This window comes from Molothrus aeneus, chromosome 6 (assembly GCF_037042795.1).
Source record: "Molothrus aeneus isolate 106 chromosome 6, BPBGC_Maene_1.0, whole genome shotgun sequence".
Classification (NCBI taxonomy): Eukaryota; Metazoa; Chordata; class Aves; order Passeriformes; family Icteridae; genus Molothrus; species Molothrus aeneus.
Window position 1 is genome coordinate 39,705,475 of NC_089651.1, and position 14,983 is coordinate 39,720,457.

The 14,983-nt window shown below is 45.5% G+C and overlaps 2 protein-coding genes across 4 annotated transcripts in view; both read left to right on the top strand.

Annotated features, from left to right (window-relative positions):
• The first annotated feature begins 23 nt into the window (after nucleotides 1–23).
• On the top strand, nucleotides 24–5,060 carry FCF1 (FCF1 rRNA-processing protein). The gene is made up of 8 exons (XM_066551893.1): nucleotides 24–74; nucleotides 163–230; nucleotides 369–440; nucleotides 707–855; nucleotides 1,268–1,340; nucleotides 1,687–1,774; nucleotides 2,227–2,321; nucleotides 4,435–5,060. Exons 1-8 carry the CDS (start codon nucleotides 72–74, stop codon nucleotides 4,481–4,483), a joined length of 597 nt encoding a protein of 198 aa, XP_066407990.1. The 5' UTR covers nucleotides 24–71; the 3' UTR covers nucleotides 4,484–5,060.
• Nucleotides 5,061–10,653: 5,593 nt separating this feature from the next.
• YLPM1 (YLP motif containing 1) overlaps nucleotides 10,654–14,983 on the top strand; it is a 35,849-nt gene continuing 31,519 nt past the window's right edge. For all 3 annotated transcript variants that reach the window (XR_010783774.1, XM_066551362.1, XM_066551363.1), the window contains exon 1: nucleotides 10,654–11,682. Coding sequence is in view for 2 of the 3 variants with exons in the window: in XM_066551362.1 (XP_066407459.1) it covers nucleotides 10,654–11,682 (1,029 nt within the window). In the remaining variant the exon portion in view is untranslated. The remainder of the gene's footprint in view (nucleotides 11,683–14,983) is intronic.

A 14,983-nucleotide genomic window follows, 5' to 3' on the forward strand; every position in this document is an offset into this window, starting at 1 on the left:
AGGTGACGCGCTCCGGGGCGGGGCCGGTGACGCACCCGGGACACGGCGGCGGCGGGACCGGCAGGATCGACATGGTGAGCCGGGAGCGGGCTGGGGAGCGGGCTCCGGCTGGGATCGGGTCTCTCCTTAGCTGATCGCGGCTGTGTGTCCGTGTCCTTGCAGGGGAAGCAGAAGAAGGCGCGGAAGTACGCGGTCATGAAGCGCATGATCAGCCTCCGGGACGAGCGCCTGTGAGTGCGGCTGCGGCTGGGCCCGGGCCCCGGAGCGCCCTCGTGTCCTGCTCGGGAGGAGGTCCCGGCCCAGGTCTCTCGGCCGCCGGTAGCTCTTCCTTATCCCTGTACCCCAGTAATGCCTGTGTTTGTTTGCAGTAAAGAGAAGGATCGCGCAAAAGCCCCTGTGAAGAAGAAGGAGGACCCGAGTGCCATCAAAGAGCGGGAGGTGTAAGTGCTGTCGAGGCACTGGAGAGGGAGAGAAGGAAGGAAGGAGGGAGGGAGGGCCGGCCACGCTGCAGGCTGGAGCTGAGGGTGTTTCTGAGCGATACTGTCTGAAGAAGTGGTGCCCCAAACCGAAGGATTGTGCTTTGGAGGCAGCAGGAGGCCTGATGGGTTTTTCTGCTCATTACCCTTCTTTCATTCTATGCAAGTTGTAGGATTGGATGTGATGTTAAATACAATTAACTGATTTTAATTCTTTGTCTTCATGGCAGGCCCCAGCATCCTTCTTGCTTGTTCTTCCAATATAATACACAGCTGGGCCCCCCTTACCACATTCTGGTTGACACTAACTTCATCAACTTCTCCATCAAGGCCAAACTGGACCTAGTGCAGTCGATGATGGACTGTCTCTATGCCAAGTGTGAGTTTCTGCACCACTCATAGCTTCTTCAGACCATACAGTGCCAGTGTGCTCGTAATGTGCTTTGTCAGCCTCATGCCACTGGCTGAAAATTACAGAAATATTGCAAAAAGAATATGTGCTATAGTCATGGAGCTGTAGTAACCCTGGCAATGTCTCTGGTTTCAGTCAAGTAATATTTTTAAAATGCTAATCTCAGCAAAGGTAGAGTACTAATAGCTTAAAAATTTAAAATTACCATGGCATGGTTAAACTTGGTGGCTCTACATTTTATCACCTTGCAACATTATCAGTTGTCCCTGTAAGTAATACATTATGGAGTTCCATGATGTTTGTGGGGCATGTGGGCAGTATGTAGGGGTCTGGGAATAAATACTGCTTTGTTTTAATGTGGGCTTTTTTTTGCATTTAGGTATTCCATGTATCACAGATTGTGTAATGGGTGAAATTGAGAAGTTAGGACAGAAGTACCGTGTGGCATTAAGGTAGGTGCAGGGTGTTCTTCTCTGTTTCTAGAACTTTATGCTTTAATATAAATAAATGAAAAACACTTGCTGTGACTGGTGCTTCTGCACTAGAGGGTGGTTAGGCTGTTGCAGGGTCCTGAACTTGGTACTAAGAAATACTTAATTTATAATAACTAGACAAATTGCATTTTTTTTTTGCAGGTCATTTCACTTGACCTTTGTCTACCATTTACTCCATCCCTTCATCCCTTATTTTGAGAACAATGTTCTGTATATCACAGAAAGGGGTGTTCTTGTTCCTCCGTACTGTGTTACTGTACTCTCTGGTCTGATTGCTGTGATGCTGCTTTTTATGTCCCCACAGAATTGCCAAGGACCCTCGGTTTGAACGCTTGCCATGTATGCACAAAGGAACCTACGCTGACGACTGCTTGGTGCAGAGGGTCACTCAGGTATTCCCCTCCTGACATTTTCTATACTGTTCTAACATTGCAAAAAATTCCTGAACCCTCCTAATTATTGACTGACTTAAATTTCCCACAGAGTAACTATAAAATCTCACCAAGGGGCATTTTCAGTTCTAACACAACTTTATTTTATGCAAGGTATTATCTTCCCTGAGCATTCTTGTTGTATAGGACAGCATCAGGAAGCACTTAGGGTGGGAAAGCTGTCAGCTCGAAAGGCTGGACAGAGTTTCAGAGATTTCTTGAGTCTATTTTGGTGGGCAGAAGGATGTTATTAGTCTGCTGTGGAATTCTGTATAAGTCCTGGTAATGCCTTGCTAAGGACTCTCAGACTCCTTGTGTTCAGTGAGCTCACTGAATAGGAACGTTTGGTCAGCCATGACTCCTTTCTGAGGTTCACTGGTGTTGAATCTGACTTGCCTTCTGGTTTTTTGCAGCACAAATGTTACATTGTGGCCACAGTGGATAAAGAGCTCAAGCGGAGAATACGAAAAATCCCTGGAGTGCCCATAATGTATATTTCCAGGCACAGGTAAGGGCCCCCTGACAGGGAGGAATTCTGCCCAATGCAATCCTTGTCTGACAGGGGCTCTGTCACCATGTACTTCTCTCCTTCATTGTCTGTAGTGCAGGCTGCAGTAAAGGGCCTGGTGTTTACAAAGAAGTTGAAGTACAGCTACTGCTGGGAAGAGACTGGTCACAGACCCATTTTTATTGCAGTCTACATGTTCACTTGTCTTTACCTGAAGCAGTGGTTTCCTTAAGGCCAGTGTTTCCATAGATCAGTTTTTCTTACCAGCAGCAGCAGGACTACCAGGTAAATGCTTTCTACAGGCTCTTGAAGAAAAGAACCATTCCTGTTCCATATTCTGTTTGGTAGCTTTGTGTACCCTCAGCTAAGAGACTGAATTTGCTTCTTAACTAAAAACCAAACCAACTCAGAAGGATACTAGTGCAGCATGTTGGAAATCAGGAGCTTGATTGCTATAGATATGTAAAGTTTTAACTGATCTATAATTAGAATGTGGCTCAAAATATTTTTCTCTCAAATCACCTTTTCTTCTTATTCACTGTGGCCATAAACTTTTGGAAAAGGCTGCCAAGGATGGTGATGGAGTCACCATCCCTGGGGGTGTTCAGGAAATAACTGTACATGGCACTTAGTGCCATGGTCTAATTCTCAAGGTGATATTCAGCCAAAGGCTGGACTCAGTGATCTTGGAGGTCTTTTCCAATCTAAATGATTCTGTGAATTATAAGTTGAATGTCTAAACATTTATTTTCTGTGGTGATCTGCTCTTAAATTCTAAAATCAGATCTTGCAAAACTTCAGGGTTTTTTCCTTCTCTGTTTTTGAGATGTCTGATTGCTGAGTTTAAGGTGAAGAATAACAGCAACCTTATGAAGACTTTTTACTTTTGGAAGTAGTAATTTTCTTCCTGGGGATCTGAGCTGCAGATAGAAATGCAACAATTGACTCTTCAGTTTACCTGTATGCCTGTTGCTGCATGGGTGTCACAAATGAATGCTTTAGTTCACTTGAAGAATCACTGTCAAAGGTACACTAGCAAAAGCAGCTTTTAATATAAGCTTGTAGCAGTGTGACTTTAACAGAGTTTAATGGCAAGGTTCATTCTATCATTACATGGATGAAACATACAAAGGAAAATTGACTTAAAATCACTTTAGAATGTTGTGCATGGAGACCAGAAATGCAAAGGATGACCCTCCCATTGAGTCACAAGGTTCTGTAAGGATTGCCTTGCTTTCCAAACTCCTGATGGAATCCAGGTGCAGCTACATCCAATCCTAGTCTCAGACTTGGTCAACAGTCTCTGTCTTAATTAGATTTTGGAAGCACTTAAACATTGACTAATTTAACATTTATAAAGTGATTCAGTAGGGTTTACTACAATTATAACAGTGACTTAATTATATTTTCAGGAAGCAATATTCATACTATACTCAGTAAAATTATTTCAGCTAATTCACATGCTTGCACACTGACATAGACGTATAGGTAAATGTATAAAGGTACCAGTTAAAAATTCCTCTCAGCTTCAGTGAGAAACATGGAATGTCTCTTGATTTCTCAACAGGCAGGGCTTGAGTGATGGTCCTTCAGCCATCTCAGCCTTGAGCCCAAGAGGCTTTCTGCTCAGAGAGAGGTGCTGGTGCAGCCCATGGCAGTCCAGGAAAGCTCTAAGGGCCTCACTTAAGACGACTGCTTATAGGGTCACAAGATGATTGCTTTTAGTCAGGCATAAATTTTACACCTTGGCTATAATCCAGATTGGTAACTACTAGAATTTCCAAAACTCTGGTAACATTGGTACCATTCCACTCAGGCCATGACTTAGATAGGATTGTCAGAGGATGACTGGCAATCTCATCCTTCACCATAGACCAGCAACAGGAGTTCCCAGTGCAGTCAGTGCTGTTCTCTGACCTTAATCATGCAAGGCTTCCTGGTATGCTCAAGGGATGCTTCACCACCTAACTCATTACTCAAAGGTCAAGGCCTAGCAGGGATCCCTGAGGTGGTAGTGCAGCCCTGAGGAGGAAGAGGGGGTAGACACACCACCACAGTGGGGAGGGGAGCAGTGTAGAGTAGGTTGTTTTCATAAGTTTTCCTTCTTTCTCAGGTACAATATTGAAAGGATGCCAGATGATTATGGAGCGCCTCGATTCTAACCTGTCCAGTCAAGCCATCAATGCCCAGACTGTGAGCCAGGACAAGGGTCCTTCTGATTCTACCCTCCTCCTTTCTTCTTTTGTTGGAACTCTGCTCATAGGACTGTGGATAACACCAAACTGACTTCTTAACCTTGTTTTTCTAAGAAAAAGCTATTTTGAAGAGTCTGGTTTTATTCATCCGTCCTCTGCCTTGGTTTGATTACCTACAGCTGGGAGAAGCATATGGGAAACAGAGGGCAGCACAACCAAGAAGGTGCCTAGCTCTGCATCAGGACTATTGGAAAACATGATTTCAGCATTCTGAATTAAATATTGATGATGTAACTCTGACTGAGAATGAAACCACAAGAGATTTTAAGTTTCTTACTGCTGCACCTGGAGTATACCTGGGACAGGTATTCCTTTGGGAAGCTACCTCACACCTGTTCAGTCAAATCAGAATCTGCATTCTGCAGAAAAGACATCAGATCTGCACCAGTTGGTGGTTTACTCTGGACAAGCAGTCTGGATTTTAATTCAGAATTGATAGGCTTTTATTCAACTGCACAGTGAATGAAGTTTAAGTGTCCTCTCAGACTGCTCTTTCTGTCCTTGGTTAGCTGGCAGCCCAGTCCTTTCCTTACATTTAGAGTGGTGGAGGGCAGGGCAGAGTTGGGTCGGGACAAATCTTTCACTCCTATTTGTTTGGGTCCTATACACCTCAAAGCCTTATCACTTTTGTTATTTATCAGGGACAAAGAAAGAAAGTGTCTAATGGGCAAAGGTATTATTGTGGGCTGGGAGCACGGTCGTTGTGGAGGAATAATAACAATAGTTGCAGATAAAGAGTCTTCCAGAGACCTGCAGAATTTGCTGCAGGGAAGGAAGTGGTCAGGGAGGGAGGGAAAAGAAATTATTAAACCACATGAAGAAATGTAGGGGAAAAAGTATTTCAAAGCCATAACTCAGCATTCTCATATCTCCTCCATTATTCCTTCATTTTTAGCAATATAATTTGCTCTTCAATCTCTGCTGTGTGGTGAGGAGAGGGTCACCAGGAGCCAACATGCCAAAGCACACTTCCTGGCCAAAATGCTGGATCTGTAGTACAGGAGAAGACTGAAAATTTATGTTATAAATGATCAAATCGGTAGCCAAATTTATGAAAAATTTAACAAAGATTTATCGGATCGATAACAAAAAAATAGAATTTTGAAAAAGAACCACCACAGCCAAGACAGCGTCAGCCCCAGGTGTCAGTGAACTAGGGTCCACTGACAAAGTGACAGCGTGTCCCCAGGGTGCTGAGTGCTTCCAGCAGCCAGCTTATATACAGTTTGTTCTGCCTGAGGCAGGGATGACCGCACGTTTTCTTTGTATCTCTTCACATGTAGAACTGGTTCCATACATGTGCAGGAACAAAGACGAGTCCGAAATGTCTGAGCATCCAGGCAGAGTTTGTATTCACATGTAATAGAGTGATACCAGTTCCTGAGCATAGCAGATGTAATCATCTCAGGCACAGATCTTGTGAGTAGCTGAGACATTCCAACCATCGTCGACAATCATAGCCCAGGACAGTCCCATTCATACATCAACAGGTTAACAGGCATGATATTATCTTGATGTTGTCCAGGTATTAGTCGAATAGGAATGAGACTGCCCCAGCCAGAGTGGTCAAAAGACATAACTTTGGAGTTTCACAATATTTTATACACACATATATAGCATGAATTATCTCTACCATATATTACAATTTATATTCTTGCTATAATTAAGAAAATTTCCAAACCTTAAGAGCTTTATCCTGCAGTCCCTTACACTGGTTTGGCTGTAGAGATGGCCACAAAGGCCAACAGCATCCTTGCCTGTATCAGAAATAATGTGGCCAGCAGGACTAGGAAGGCGATCCTCCCTCTATACTTGGTGCTGGTGAGGCTGCACCTTGAGTCCTGTGTTTAGTTCTGGGTCCCTCATCACAAGACAAGACATTGAGGTGCTGGAGCATGTCCAAAGAAGGGCAGTGGAGCTGGGGAAGGGCCTGGAGCACAAGTCTGATGAGAAGCAACTGAGGGAGCTGGCGCTTAGTCTGGAGAAAAGAAGGCTCAGGGGAGACCTTATCACTACAACTACCAGAAAGGAGGGTGTAGCCAGGTGGCCATCTGTGATGGTGTTCACAGGGGTTCTTGGATGAGGGAAGAGACAAAGGATCTGACTCCATGTTTCAGAAGGCTTGGTTTATTATTTTATGATATATATATTACATTAAAACTATACTAAAAGAATAGAAGAAAAGGTTTCATCAGAAGGCTAGCTAAGAATAGGAAAAAAAAGAATGATAACAAAGGTTTGTGGCTCGGGCTCTGTGTCCAAGCCAGTTGGGCTGTGATTTGCCATTAATTACAAACAACCACATGAGACCAATCACAGATCTACCTGTTGCATTCCACAACAGCAGATAATCATTGTTTACATTTTGTTCCTGAGGCCTCTCAGCTTCTCAGGAGGAAAAAATCCTAAGGAAAGGATTTTTCATAAAAGTTGTCCGCGACAGGCATCAGTCTCTTCTCCCAGATAACAGGTGACAGGATGAGAGGAAATGGCCTCAAGTTGTGCCGTGTGAAGACTGGATATTGGGAAAAAATGCTTCACTGAAAAGGTGGTCAAACATTGGAGCAGGCTGCCTAGGGAAGTGGTAGAATCACTGGGCCTGGAAGTGTTAAAGTGTGGATGTGGTGCTTAGAGACATGGTTTAGTGGTGGATTAGGCAGTGCTGTGTTGATGGTTGGACTCTGACCTTGGAGGTCTTCTCCAACCTTAACAATTCTATAATAGCTAAACTTAGCTGTCTGTATGCTGAACAGCAGGCAGTGAAGATAATTTTCTGTCTCTGGGAAATGCTTTGACATCCTGGTAATTTCCTTGACTAGCACCATACCTCTACAGAAAGGAAACTTCCTTGACTGCACCATACTGCAGGAAACTTGGGGAACACATCAGACCTTCCTCTCATGCTATCTCTTTGCTTGTTGCAGACTCACCTATTAAACATCCCTGAAATAACAGCATACTGACACTTTGAAAATTTAGCCCCTTCCAGGCTATTACAATCAAAATTAATTTTCTCCACATCTAGCCAGGAGGAAAGTAGCCAACAATGGAGAGATTTTACAGTTAGTATATAGTACATACGTTTCAAAAATAATATCCTTAGTTTTGTTCTCTCAATCCAATCCATATTTCTTTAAGCTAATGATAAAGTATTGTCATGAACAATTGAAGCTCATGTTTAGTCAAGTGAGGACTGAGAAACAGTTGTAGTATTAGATCTCTGTAAATTGCTTTTCAGAATAATTCTAGTTTTGAAAGACTTCTTTGAGTCAGTAGTTAACTAGAATTGTTCCAGTGCAAATTAATTCATTTGAATTAATCTAAATGGAAGGGGACTGGAGAAGAAAGAAGAAAGGAATGGACACTTAGGGTAACATTTGAAAACAGTCTCTCTGGCACAGAAGAGGTCAAAGCCATAGCAGCCTGATGAATTTGGGGAACATATACCTGCCAGCAGAATGCCTTTTGCAGGGACTTCATGAAAATATATGTATTTAGCACAAACAGTGGGTAGGCATCAAACCAAATGTGCTCATTTACTGAAATCTTTTATTCTTTTTACTCTGCCTTGTTTTAGTAAAAGGAGGAGGAATCTGGAATAGGTATAAGGCAATTGCTAAAGATGTGTTAGGAGGGTTGGAGGATGAGCAGAAGAAAGTATTGGCAGTGAGCACACCCATCAGGAAATTTTCATTAATTGAGTATAATTGGTAAGACAAAAAGCTTGACTATTAACTCAAAGAGTCTGGTCAGAAGATAAATAAGACAGGAAAGGACCACCTGAATGATCAGGTACTTCTGCAATGCCAGACAACCTGTGTAGCAAACAGGTTCAGAGGAAAATGTTTACTCCACACACACAATGGTATCCGAGCGTCCAATCCAAGTTACAGTGTGTCAGAGGAGGAAAGATCATTGTCACAGGAAGGACTTTGGTAAACTAGAATATTTTGATGTTCCTACAAATACAGAACTCTGTCAGTCCAAACCAGAAGAGAAATTCCTTCCTGACTCAACTCTGGTAGTTGGTTTAAACCTGCACAGGACTTAGATATCAGATGCTTACAGTGTTTCTTAGTAATTAGGGAATTCAGCCTCCCTGCTAATGTCCTGTCTCCTGCTGTAGCAGGTTCCCATAGCTTCAGAAGACAGAGAACATACAGGAGCACCACATAAAGAAAATCTGAATATATGCAAAGAATGGTAGAAAATAATTTCTATTCCTTTCTGGAGCCACCAGAAGGTTTAAGATTACTACAGCCATACTAGATGAAGAAATTTAAGCTGCTGATCCAAAATATGACACTGGTTAATTGAGGGGTAACAAAATGTGGTATAATAGTGTTTACAAGCAAGAAGAACATGAGCTATTTTTAAAAAATTAGCTCAAACCAACATATTGACACCCATTAATGTTACAGACTGAACAGAATAAAAGAATAAAAATAACATATTCTGAATAGAAGAATCAGAGGGTATAATGTGAACTTAAGAGGGTTGCTTTTTTGGTAGATTGGGTAAAGTAGTTTATCTTGTCTGGTGTGAATCAACTGTACTGCAACCCAAACCAATTTGAACATTGAAAAAGCATCTGTCACGTTATTTGGATGTTACATTTTGGCTTCCACAATGTAGGCTGGAAAGCAATTGCCCTGAAAGTGTTTAGGTACACATATTCCCTCATAAGGGAAGTAACAAGTCTCTTGACAATATTGAGTAACTACAACAAACAGCAAAAATAGTAGGAGAGACCTGCCTGCAGGAAATAACTGTTAGTAAGCTGATCACAAGAGAACTCACGTAGAGTGAATAGATCAGGAGGATAAATTAAAGGATGTTTGCAACAGAAATTCCCTATATTGGAAGGACAGGGTTTCAAAAACTTAGCAAGCAAACTGACCCATAGAACTCAGGTATATAAATGCTAAGTATAGGTATATAATGAACAGTAGATGCTAAAAATACAAATGCTATCTGAAAGTCATATTCACTGCAAGAGAAATCTAAACAGACCATCCTAAACAGAAAAGGAACAATAATCACCTCTAAATGAAAAGAAGGGATACTAAAGAATAGAAAAGGCAGTTCTAGAAGTATTAAATTAAGATAGTTTTCTTAAAGATTTGCATCTCAGTTGAATTTAGTCAAATATTTTCTTGCAGATTCATGGTGTATCTCCTCTATGGATTTCCTGAAATTTAACAACAAATGAACATAAAGTCTAGCTTTTCCACCAGAGAGGATAAATCTTCTCTACCTAACAATGTGATTTTCTTGATATTTCTCCTGACTGAAAAGTCTTAGGACCTTTCCTCCACACCTTTCTCCACTGGCCAGGGATCCTTGATTCAGCAGGCATGCACTAGAGACTGAACATAACAAAAATTGCTCAGGGTTCCTGTGCTTGCAGAGGAGACGGAGCGGAGGCACCGCCGGGGTGCTGTGCTGCGGACTCGCAGCCGCCAGGCTCCACTGCCCAGCTACTGGAATTCACACACACACACACACACACACACACACACACACACACACACACACACACACACACACACACACACACACACACACACACACTCCTCTGCCCTGCCACAGGCGTTCAGCACTCTGCATAAGTCATTGCTAAGTGCCCGCAGAACAAATTTGTATGTTTAACTCGTGCTTCAAACCGAGGGCACCTACATCGCCGCCCCAGGGACAGCACGGCCCTCGGGAGCGCCGGGCCCGCTATACACAGCCTAGCTTGCGGAGCGCCTGGCGGCACCGTACACACAACGGAAGCCCCGGCGCCGGGCCCGCAGCGGCTCCCGTGTGTGGCCAGCCCCGTCCCGCCTCCTGCCCCGGGGAGCGGGGCGGGCACGATATGTCTGTCTGTCTGTCTGTCTGTCTGCCTGTCTGTCGCTCCGGACTCGCCTCGGTCCCACGCTGCAGGCAGCTGTCCGCCAGGCGGCGCTGCCACCCGCCCAGCGGGGCGCTCTGGCGCGGCGCTCACGCTTGACTGCCCGGCGGGGGTGGGGCCTCACCGCGCAGGCGCCGTGCGCCGCCCGCCGCCGCGGCCTGTGTCCGCTCCGCGCTCCGCCATGTACCCGGCCTGGGGCTTGTACGGGGCGGCCGGGCACTACCCGCCGCCCCCCACCTCCATCCCGCCCCCGCCGCTGCCCATCCCTCCTCCCAGCGTGCCGCCTCCTGCCGTTCCGCCGATGCCGCTCCCCAGCTACCCGCCGCCGGGGCCCGCGCCCCCCGCCGCCGCGCCGCCGCCCGCCGGTTCCTCGGGGTTCCTGAGCCTGCAGGAGCAGCACCTGGCCCAGCTGCAGCAGCTCCAGCAGATGCACCAGAAGCAGCTGCAGTCCGTACTCTTGGGTCCCCCGCCGCCGCCAGGCCCGCCCCCGCCGGGGCTGCCACCGCCGCCGCTGCCCGGCTCCTTCACCGACTGGCAGCAGCAGCCGCCGGTGCCGCCGGTGCCACCGCCGGTCCGCAGCTACCAGAAGCAGTACGGCCACCGTGAGCCGCCGCCGCGCAAGCCGCCCCCCGCGGCCCGGGACCGTGACGGGCAGGAGCCGCCGGGCGGGCACGGCGACTGGGGCGAGCCGGTGCCCGCCGAGCCGGTGCCCATGGACATGGAGCTGTCCTCGCCGCCGCAGTCCCCGCAGCCCGGCGCCCAGCCCTACCTGCCCCCCGCCCAGCCCTACCTGCCGCCGCCCCAGACCGAGCCTTACCTGCCCCCCGCCCAGCCGCCCCCCGCCCAGTCCCCGCCGCTCCAGCCCTACCTGCCCCGGGCGCAGCCCTCCCAGCCGCCCCCCTCCTTCTCCGAGCCCCCGCCCTCCTACCTGGAGCCCCCGACGGCCACCGCCTCCCAGCCCTACCTGCCGCCTCCTGCCCAGGGCTACATGGCACATGCCCAGCCCTACCTGCTCTCCTCCCAGGCCTCTCCTTCCCAGCCCGCCCTGGCCCCCTCCATCCCTCCCCCGGTGAAGCCATCGCAGGCTCATTTCCCCCCGCCCCAGACGTCCCTGCCCCCGCCCGCCGCTGCCCCACCGGAGGCCGCGCAAGGTGCCGCCAAGGAGGGCGGTGGCACGGAGCAGCCGGACCCCTCCACCATGACTCCCCAGGTAAGGCCGCCCGGCTGGCAGCGGTAGCGATGAGCCGCTGGGTACCGAGTGTTGCAAAGGTCCCCGAGTAAGGGCGGTTAATAAACACACCGTATTTGCATAATATTGAAAGGATTTGGACGCAATCCGTAGAAGTGTGGCAATGGCACAGCTCAGGGGAACCTTCATAAAGACTGATTTATCCAGTGGTGTTGGTAGGTTGGTAGGGATGTAACAAATTGTCATTTCCCGAGAAAAAATTGTTTAGGGAAAAATGTAAATCCTGGCTGGCTTTAATTTTCTTGAGCGTGCTTTAGTCTCTGGAGAATGTATTCCAAAGTACAGCGTGTGTGTGACCCGCCCCTAACCCCTGTTGGCTTTGTCTGGCCAGTTGTGAGATGCAGCAGTCTGTTTCCTTGTTGCAGGTTGCAGGATGTCACTTGCTTTTAAGGTGTTGAGTTGCAGTTGTCTGCCTGATCAGTGTAGAATGGTGACTATTTTAGTCTTACCACACACAGTTAAAGCTGCAAAAATGTTTCTGTTGCAGTACCTTGCCCTCTACTTACACTTAATCCACATTTTGTGCTACACGTGCTTGATCTTCCAGTATAAAATTCCATAGGGCATTGGAGGGAAATGTTCTGCAATGCCTTCAAGTGAAAAATGTTATAGCTGTGTGATTTTTATGTCTACACTAGGGCCAAAACGCTGCAAAATGTTTGTGTGCTTCACTTCCTAAATGAGACCAGTTCCAGTGAACTTGATGGGACCATTCATCTGCATTGTCAGGGACAATCCAGGCTTGAGGTTCAGCATGCACAGCGAGGCACGAGTGTTGTGAGGCTCTCAGCTGCGTACATGGTCAGGCAGATTCACTGAGGCTTTTGCATGGGTTTAGAGTTATCTTATTGGCATCCACCTGCAAGAACAAAATTGAACTGCATTCTTTGAAATTCCTTTATTTAAATCTATTTTTTTGGTAAATCGATCTTAGGGTTCTGATTTGAAGCTAGGTTTGCAAAAATCCTATTGTGTCATATTGAAGTGACTGACACTTTAAATTTGCTGATTGCTGGAATATGTCATTTTTACATTTGTACCATATAACTACTGCCTGGCAAAGTAGTGCTTTCAGTTCATTTCACTTACTTTTATGAAGCTTTTGGACAGTACTAATTGATCTTTTACAGTGGTAACAAGATTTAATTTTTTAATGACAAAAGCAAAACCTCAAAAAGTCATGTGTAGAAAGTGGTGTTAATTTGGTATTGAGTCAGCTTGTTGTCTTCTTAAATTATTGAGCTCAGTGATAAAATATCTCCAGAAGAGTTGCAAATAATACTTTATTGTGGTGCACACATGGAAGCAGCAGAACACTGCTGAAGTTTACATTGTCTGGTTTATGAGTGTTTATACAAGCAGCTTCTATTTTGAGTAGTTTGCTTGCTCTCATTCACAGTTCAGTGTTAATTCAAAAGGAATATATTTTCCTGGTCATAACTTTGTTATAACGGACTGATATAATTTTGGCTATCTTAGGCTGTAAAATCAGACAAGATTTGGAGTAACAAGTTTTTACACTATAAGAAATAGGAAAGCTAAGTGTAGTGATGCTTTCATGCCTTTTAGTAATCTGAAAAGCCAAGCGAGGAAACAGCATAATTTGTCATTGTAGTATCCTATTAAGCCGTTGTTTAAACTGGCAATTGAAAGCAATTATTTCTGTTCCTCATCCCACAGTAACAGTGGCTGCAGACGAATATATCAGTGTTTTTCTCTTAACTCAGAAGATATTATGCAATTTGCCACGAGTTGGTGTTTTATTATTTTCCTTTGCAGTCTAAGATACTGTTCTTTGCCTTGATAGTATCATGAGCTTAGTGTAGTTTCTTCCGTGGGTATATAGTTTGATTAAATTGCTGGATTTTTGTCAAATCTGGTTAAAATAACTGTGGTATTTCCTTAATGTTCCCTCTGATATTTGGGTAATGTGTGCTGCTATTTGTTTACCATATCACAGACTGGGTAAGGTTGGAAGGGAGCAGAAGGGGTCATCTGGTTCAACCTCCCCACTCAAGTATGTTCATCCCAGAGCACATGGCACAGAGTTGTGTATTCCAAACAGTTCTTGAATATCTTCAGTGAGAGACTCCACAGTCTCTCTGGGCAATCTGTTACAGTGCTCAGTCCCCTGCATGTAAAAAATCTCATATTCAGGTGGAACTTCCTGTGCATCAGTTTCTGCCCATTGCCCCTTTCCTTGTCCCTTTAGATACTTTTGTACATTGACAAGGTCCCCTCTCAGTTGTCTTCTCATGGCTCAACAGTCCCAGCTCCCTCAGCCTTTTCTTATTAGAGAGAGACGCTCCACACCCTTGGCATCTTCATTGCCCTCCACTAGACTTGTTCCAGGACTTCAAGTCTCTCTTGTGTTGAGGAGCCCAGAACTGGACACAGCACTCCAGGTGTGGCCTCACTAGGGCTGAACAGAGGGACAGGATCACCTCCCTCAACCTGCTGGCAATGCTCTTCCTACTCCAAGGATGCATGGGTATATCTGTACCCATAAATATGCATTAATCTACATCTGTTAAAGCTACCTCAGCTTTACAACCTCATCATTTAACAGACTGCCACTCTCTTTAAACAGCCCCTTTGTTTTGTAGAAGGTGCTAAACCATTCTTTTGCAGTTTTCACCTGGAAAGGACATAGTGTCCCCCAAAACAGGTATTATGTTATGGCCTAAGGTCACCTGTATTAGCTTTGGAGTAGTCCTTTGGTGTGGACTTCACATTAACTTATTTGGTGCTATGTCCTGTGGCCAGGAGCTGATAGTGGTGGTTTCATGTTCCTGTAAAATGCAACAGGCATTGTCTCTTGGTCAGCCAGAGATGAAAAAGGCCTCTGTTGATGCTCGTGTTTTCCTTGGGCTAAAGGATTATAATTGGACTTGAAAGATGACAAGTCCAGTTGAATGACAAGTCATTGTGAGGAGGTGAGCACTCAATAACTGAATTCTTCATCATGAAAAATTTTCTACACTAGCACTTCTGTTTTGTTACAACTAAGCTGTAAAGATCTACCTTTCTGCTTTTCTTATACTTTCCAGATAGCACAGTAATAGATGTCACAGACTCATCTGCTGAAAATAATAGGTAATTATATTACCATAGCTCTGGAAAGCCCATGTCATGTTATGAGTTCTAGCCCTATGTCCAGTTGGTGGAACGAGGAGGAAACAAGATGGATCTGTGGAGACAACAATTTTGTGGCAGTAGAACATGTGCTCACCCATCATAGCACCGAGCACCATGATGACAA